We start from the raw sequence: 8,245 nt of genomic DNA on the forward strand, positions 1-8,245 counted from the left end.
TATACAAATAAAACTCGCGAAATCATAAAAAGCTCAATGTTTACTCCACATGCACATATTTGAGATGTTTGCAATGTAAACAAAAGCGTAAAGGCACTTGTTGTAAAGCTAACGCCTTGAGCTGTAATTAATATCTATGTACGTACATACGTACAATAAGTGTGGCACATTGAGAAAAGCCAAAGTGGAAAATCACGAATTTCCACTTAACGCGCAAATTGAAAAGCAAAAGAAAATCAAAAAATAAAAAAACAACACGCATTATTATTACATATCGCAGTGGAAATCAAGTGTATAAATCACAGCAGGTAGTATGTATTACTCTACTTTTGCGATGATCAAACAGGAAGGAAGTGTTTACGTACGCACAATTACGATATTTCCAGTTGGACGTGACGCATACGATGCCATCCTGTTAAAGTGAACTATTGCGGTCACTTCCGATTCCGTTTGACTTGAGCAACAGGGGGCCACAAAGCCTGCGATCCACACTCTGTGACACCTAAGGTCTGAGCAAGTTCTTAGGTGACTCCATCCCTTACAAGAGTTGCACCTAACCGAAGTGGAGTTCGGATGCAGTCGTCTCTAGCAAACGCAGCAGAAGTAGTAGTCCGGATGTGGACTCAATGTCCGCCCGTAGAAGAATCCGGGGTTAGATCGCCGAAACAACAGCATTTCGTCGGGTAAAATCCGAGTCGTTCCGTTACGTAAAACAGGCTGCCATGAGATTACAGTCTCTGAAGTGCTTGTGGTCGAGTATAGTGAGAAATCGCGGCGTTCATCACGTGGATGGCTTTTTCATGTACAAATGTGCTTGTAAAATGTGACATACCCACTCAGTTGAGATACCTACAGTGTCAACTACACCAAACATTTTCATTCTCCTACCGTCCAATATCATTCCACGAACTTTATCGACGATTTCTGGCGTTGTCGAATCCTTTCCGGCGACCTGATAGTTCGACGTTACTTGTGCTGGTACGACTATAATGGAATTCAGTGGATCTTTTCGTAACCATTCAAATTGATGGTGCAGATTTCACATGGCATCTACCAAGCTTTTCCAGGGTTTGGTGATTATTTTTTATGTAAAAAAATTCTTTTGAAATAACTGTCCTTCTCGCAAAAAGCGCTCTGACTGGGCTTTTCATGACAAGAAATCAGTTCTGGCATACTATCCTATGTTGATGGAAGCCTCCCGCAGAAAATGATTGAATGTTCTGGTGTTCTTCGCCTGTTGCAGACCTCGACCATTCGCACTTATTCTACTTTAAAGTAAAATAAAGATAATGAGAATTTCTTGACCGCCTTTAATAGGGCTATGCATGAGGCTTTTGAACGAGATTTGCTAAGTCACCAACCCTTAAGCAGGTCACACCAGGCCATCTACTTGATTTGAGTAGTTCCGCTAAGAAACAGACTTACTATTTCCCTAAAGCTAGAGGAAATAGCGAGGTGCGAAAGCTTGAGTATGACAGATGTTGAATTACTTTTCTGTACCACAAGCGTTGTTCCGGCAACAATTACTCTTGAAAATGTGCCCTTTATCCAATAAAGAATGGATTAAATGTAACAAGTGGCGAGAATTCTGACAATCATCAGAAAAATACTTCAGCTTAAACTTCATTTTGAAAACCTTATAGCAGTTGAAGAAAGCTTAAAGCGACTAAATGTGTCAGTCTGAAAGCTAACATTAAGTTCTTTTTGACCTTCTTGACCAAAAAAAAGAAGAGGTAACATGCTAAGGATAACTCTTGACAGAATGATGACAGATACACCACAAACCGCGAGATAACAATTTGTGTAGGAGTTTTAAAGGGGGAAGGGCAGAATCTAGTTAGAATTTTCTTTACGAATTCTCCGTAACGTAGCGAATGTGCTTTAACTAATATTTTATGAGAGACTATTTCTTTAGAGATCTGCACAATTCACTTTCGCGTTGACGGTGTTGGTTGAATTCAACAAAATAAATTCACGGCTACAAACAAATATGGCTGGAGTCGTGAACACCTGGCAGGCACTGTGTAAAAACTAAAAGTTAATTTTTTACTGTGCATTAAACAATACCTTTGTGCGTCATACTTTACATATTTGGATAATAAGTTTTGCGTAAAAATATATGCATCGTATGTATGTATGTAGGTAAAGGCTTCAACTAAACTTGGTGTACACATTCACATTTGACACTACCACCTTGACATTGCGATCGGTTTGATACCAAATATTTTCCATTTAAAGTCACTTTTAAGTCTATTCTATATCATGATCGTAAGCTGCTAGAGCAACTCGTGCACCTTGGCCGGCATAAGTATATGAAAGTAGTGATGCAGTTTCGTATATTTGGGTTTTTAAAAAATTTATTTTATTAGTTTCTGATTTTTGATATATTTGCTTTTGAGTGCATTGAAAAAATTAAATAAATTAAAATAATAATATTTTTCCATTTAAAACAAATTGGCGATACATTAAATTGATAGCATAGGTCTAAACGTCTACATATGTGTTACGAACCAATGTTTATAATGAAGATTGCTAACAAAAATTCGCACTACGGATGTCACAAAAATCGTAAACTTGTTATTTCTCACACTTTTTGCACCGCAATTTTTAAGCAGGGATGTTAGTTTGATTAGACAAATATACATTGTTTATGCTCATATTTGATTGTAAATTTAGTGTTATTATTTCAATTTTTCCTGCACTTTATATTTATTTTGGCGTTATTTATTTTTTGAAATTATTTAGTGAACATTTTTTATTTGTTTTCAATTCACTTTTTACACACTTTTCGCAACACATACATACGTATTTATGTACACTCACAGTACACAGTATTGGCACGGAGAATTTTTCACAACATATGTAACAATATTTATTTAAATTTTTATCGACTTTTTTTTTTAAATATGGTTCCCACTGCAACACAAAATTTTGATTAAAAGTTTCAATTTTGGATTTAGGTTTTTTAGTTTTTTTTTTTGCAGTTTTGATTCTGATCATTTATGTATACATTTGTCTATATCTATCTCGATTCGTTTTGCCTGTTACAAACAACCGTTATGTGAACAAAGTTATAATACCCTTGTGCACAAGTGCGCTCGGGTATAAAAATAAATAACGCCAAAATAAATATAAAGTGCAGGAAAAATTTAAATAATAAAACTAAATCTACAACCAAATATGAGCATTAACTATGTATATTTGTCTAAACAAACTAACATCCCTGCTTAAAAATTGCGGTGCAAAAAGTGTAAGAAATAACAAGTTTACGATTTTTATGACATCCGTAGTGGGAATTCTTGCTAGCAATCTTCATTATAAACAGTGCTTCGGAACACATATGGAGACGTTTCGACCTATGCTATCAATTTAATGTAGCGCCAATTTCTTTTATATATAAAAAATATTTATTTTTTTTTATTACTTTTTTTCAATGCACTCAAAAACAAATTTATCAAAAATCAGAAACTAATAAAATAAATTTTTAAACCCCAAATATACAAAATTGTATCACTGCTTATACTTATGCCGGCCAAGGTGCACGAGTTGCTCTAGCAGCTTACGATCATGATGTAGAATATACTTAAAAGTGACTTTAAATGGAAAATATTTGGTATCAAACCGACTGCAATGTCAAGGTGGTAGTGTCAAATGTGAATGTGTACACCAAGTTTGGTTGAAGCCTATACATGCACATACATACATACCTACGGGTGCATATATTTACGCAAAACTTATTCTCCAAATATGTACAGTATGACGCACAAAGGTATTGTTTAATGCACAGTAACAAATTAACTTTCAGTACCTGCCAGGTGTTTTCGCCCTCAAATTTCGCCTGAAATTATTTTGTTGAATTCAGCCAACACAGCCAACGCGAAAGTGAATTGTGCAGATCTTCAAAGAAATCGTCCCTCATAAAATATTAGTTAAAGCACATTCGCTAAAGAAAAATTGTAAATATCGTGGCTTGTGGTGTATCGGAACAACACATGTAGTGCAGAAAAGTAATTCAACATCTGTCATACTCATGCTTTCGCACCTCGCTCTTTCCTCTAGCTTTGGAGAAGTAGTACGTCTGTTTCTTAGCGGAACTGCTCAAATCAAGTAGATGGCCTGGTGTGAACGTGCTTAGGGGTTGGTGACTTAGCAAATCTCGTTCAAAAGCCTCATGCATAGCCCTAGCAAAGGCGTTCAAGAAGTTCTCATTATCTATATTTTACTGTAAAGTAGAATAAGCGCGAATGGTCGAGGTCTGCAACAGGCGAAGAACACCAGAACATTCAATCATTTTCTGCGGGTGGCTTCCATCAACATAGGATAGTATGCCAGAACTGATTTCTTGTCATGAAAAGCCCAGTCAGAGCGCTTTTTGCGAGAAGGACAGTAATTTCAATAGAATTTTTTTACATAAAAAATAATCACCAAACCCTGGAAAAGCTTGGTAGATGCCATGTGAAATCTGCACCATCAATTTGAATGGTTACGAAAAGATCCACTGAATTCCGTTATAGTCGTACCAGCACAAGTAACGTCGAACTATCAGGTCGCCGGAAAGGATTCGACAACGCCAGAAATCGTCGATAAAGTTCGTGGAATGATATTGGACGGTAGGAGAATGAAAATGTTTGGTGTGGTTGACACTGTAGGTATCTCAACTGAGTGGGTATGTCACATTTTACAAGCACATTTGTACATGAAAAAGCCATCCACGTGATGAATGCCGCGATTACTCACCATACTCGACCACAAGCACTTCAGAGACTGTAATCTCATGGCAGCCTGTTTTACGTAACGGAACGACTCGGATTTTACCCGACGAAGTGCTGTTGTTTCGGCGATCTAACCCCGGATTCTTCTACGGGCGGGCATTGAGTCCAACTCCGGACTACTACTGCTGCTGCGTTTGCTAGAGACGACTGCATCCGAACTCCACTTCGGTTAGGTGCAACTCTTGCAAGGGATGGAGTCACCTAAGAACTTGCTCAGACCTTAGGTGTCACAGAGTGTGGATCGCAGGCTTTGTGGCCCCCTGTTGCTCAAGTCAAACGGAATCGGAAGTGACCGCAATAGTTCACTTTAACACGATGGCATCGTATGCGTCACGTCCAACTGGAAATATCGTAATTGTGCGTACGTAAACACTTCCTTCCTGTTTGATCATCGCAAAAGTAGAGTAATACATACTACCTGCTGCGATTTATACACTTGATTTCCACTGCAATATGTAATAATAATGCGTGTTGTTTTTTTTTTCGATTTTCTTTTGCTTTTCAATTTGCGCGTTAAGTGGAAATTCGTGATTTTCCACTTTGGCTTTTCTCAATGTGCCACACTTATTGTACGTATGTACGTACATAGATATTAATTACAGCTCAAGGCGTTAGCTTTACAACAAGTGCCTTTACGCTTTTGTTTACATTGCAAACATCTCAAATATGTGCATGTGGAGTAAACATTGAGCTTTTTATGATTTCGCGAGTTTTATTTGTATATATTTTAATTTTTTTATTTTTTATTATTATTTTTTTTTTTGTTGCCAACACATTACCTACTAACTCATCCTACTCTCAGCTGTTATGCGATTTTTATAGCGCAAGTAATGAATGCTGTCCGTGCATAAATACTTGCATTGTCGTTGGTTTGCATAACAGCTAATCACAGCCTACCCATTGGCCATCAGCTGTCGCCTGCTAACTGTTGTCTGTTGTCTGTCGTGCGCCAAGTTGGTTGACTAAACAGCACTTGTGGGCTTTACCGGTCTATGTACATATACATACATATGTACGTATTTACATTTCACCAAGCTATTCAAGCGAACACCCACAAGAGTTGCGATAGACTTGGTGTTGTTTTATGTAGTAAACAATAAAAGCAAATAAACGGTTTATTACGAAAAAAAATTAAAATGCTCTGAGAGCGAGTAAAAACCAAAAAGCGGCCAAAGAAATTGCGCGATTTTTAGTTGTTTCGCATAGTCAATGACGGGAAAAATTTAGTGGCTCGATATTAATTGGTAATGAATGAAAAAAAAATGTATAAAACAAAACAATAAAAAATAAAAATAAAAATAAAAAAATAAATAAATGAGTGCGTCGTACAAATGAATTTTCATAAAAGAAGCAACTTGGTAAAAATAAATCAAACAAAATTTTATATAAAACATTTCTTATTGAACCCCTTAATAAAACAAATATTTGAATACATTTTTTTTTTAATTGTACTAACAAAAACAAGTTTATCGAATAAAAATCAATACTGACTTAAACAATAAAAAGATCAAGTATTGTATGTGTGTATGCATGTCTACGATTAAACAAAAAATTTTCCCTTACCATTAATGAAAAAAACGCACTGAATTTTGCCAACGTTTACATTTCAATCAACAGCAAGATAAATATTTTGATAATCTTCGTATCTATTTAGTGTGTTTTTCGTGATTATTTCAGAGCTGAAAATGCAAAAGTGAAAATTGTTAACCTGATCGCAAACAAGAAAGTTAGCGCCAAGCAAAAAGAGTCGAAAGAGACTTAAAAAATAAATAGTAACAAAGTGCTAAAACACACACATAAATTGTACATTATTGTTGTGAATTTAAATATCTGCCGAAATTTGCTCCAAATGTCTACACCAATTTGGTTGAACCACAAACAGTCACACTTGTTTTGCTGCGCATGCGCAACTGCATTGCTGACACTTTTACTATTGATCGACGGTGCGGAGAGTTATGGCTTCGGCAGATGTCCAAATTACCCATCGATGCCGAAATTCAATATGAGTCGGGTAANCTATTGATCGACGGTGCGGAGAGTTATGGCTTCGGCAGATGTCCAAATTACCCATCGATGCCGAAATTCAATATGAGTCGGGTAAGAGGTGAAAAAATAAAGTTTGACAAATCTTATATACATAGTGCTTATCATAATTATACGCCAACCACATATCGACAAGTNAGAGGTGAAAAAATAAAGTTTGACAAATCTTATATACATAGTGCTTATCACAATTATATGCCAACCACATATCGACAAGTTTGGCTATTAATTATTTTATTATAAAAGCAAAGCCGTATTTTATTATAAAAGCAAAGCCGTATAGATACAAGTTTCAAACTTCGTGCAATATAAAAAAATGGGTGTATAGGTCATTCCATTTTTCATTTTGAATTACATAGCTAGGACTTACCGTTGGTTTTTGGCAATTATTTTTTTGCTGGAGTAACATTCGATGTTACTCGATTCGTGTTATTCGATGTGTTTGATTTACATTTCTTTTGCTTCGTATTTTTGTTTTTGTACACGAAAATGAATACGAAGGCAAATGGCAAATACGAAAGCAATGGAATACGAGTTCGAACAAGAATAAGACGACTAAAACGACTAAGACGAACACGAATAAGAAGACGGATAGGAGGATAGGAATACGATTATGAACACGAATATCAATACGAAGACAAATACGAATACGAAGCCGAATAAGGAGATGACAACGAAGACAAATACGAAGACGTACACGAATACGGACATGACTATGAAAACGAATACGAAGATGAATACGAAGACGAAGGCAAAGACGATGACGAAGACGAGGTCGAATACGAATACGAAGACGAAGACAAAGACGATGACGAAGACGAGGTCGAATACGAATACGAATACGAATATAAAAACAATTGCCAGATTAATTCGAATACGAGGACGACGGCGAATAAGAGGAGCAATACGAAGACGATTGCAAAGACGAATACAAAGTCAGCACTGAAAATATTACGAATACGAAAACGGCGACGAAGATAAATATGAAGAAGAACATACATATACATATCATGTTTCGGGAGGGCAAAGTCAAGCAGCCTGGTCTCCAATACCCAATTTTTTGATATATTTCTTTGTTTTTATGCAAAAAAATATCTTGTACGAAATTTTTGCTAATTTCGAGAATCGTTACTAGACCTTAGCACACAAAGAAATTTTCGTTTTCAAATTTGTATGGAACGTTTTACTTTTAAAAAAGTTTTGACCCAGGTTTTGCACCTATAATATTTATTTAAATTTTGAGAACGAAAATTTTCAATTCAGTTTCCAAAATCCATGTTTTAGTTTTTGATACGAGCATTTTCAAATCGTTTTTAAAAACCGATTGTTTGATAATTGAATATGCGCATGTGGAAATTAAATCTTAAATTGTTTTTTCTTCATTTTAAAAGTATGCGTTTTCAAATATGATATTCAAATTTTATTTTTAT

At 35.8% G+C, this 8,245-nt stretch overlaps 1 protein-coding gene across 14 annotated transcripts in view; it reads left to right on the forward strand.

The window, feature by feature from the left end:
- GLaz (Glial Lazarillo) overlaps positions 1-8,245 on the forward strand; it is a 14,337-nt gene that overhangs the window by 883 nt on the left and 5,209 nt on the right. For 5 of the 14 annotated variants that reach the window (XM_017633999.1, XM_017634003.1, XM_017634008.1 and 2 more), the window contains 2 exons: positions 6,427-6,740; positions 6,827-6,869. In XM_017633999.1, the coding sequence (XP_017489488.1) occupies positions 6,622-6,740; positions 6,827-6,869 (162 nt within the window). In that variant the 5' untranslated portion in view covers positions 6,427-6,621. Of the gene's footprint in view, positions 1-5,470; positions 6,017-6,389; positions 6,784-6,826; positions 6,870-8,245 lie in introns of those variants that run through there. The other 9 variants (XM_017634000.1, XM_017634007.1, XM_017634012.1 and 6 more) reach the window with 4 other exon arrangements.

The sequence above is a fragment of the Rhagoletis zephyria genome, unplaced genomic scaffold (assembly GCF_001687245.7).
Source record: "Rhagoletis zephyria isolate East Lansing unplaced genomic scaffold, Rhagoletis_zephyria_1.1 Rzeph_scaffold_12617, whole genome shotgun sequence".
Taxonomy (NCBI): Eukaryota; Metazoa; Arthropoda; class Insecta; order Diptera; family Tephritidae; genus Rhagoletis; species Rhagoletis zephyria.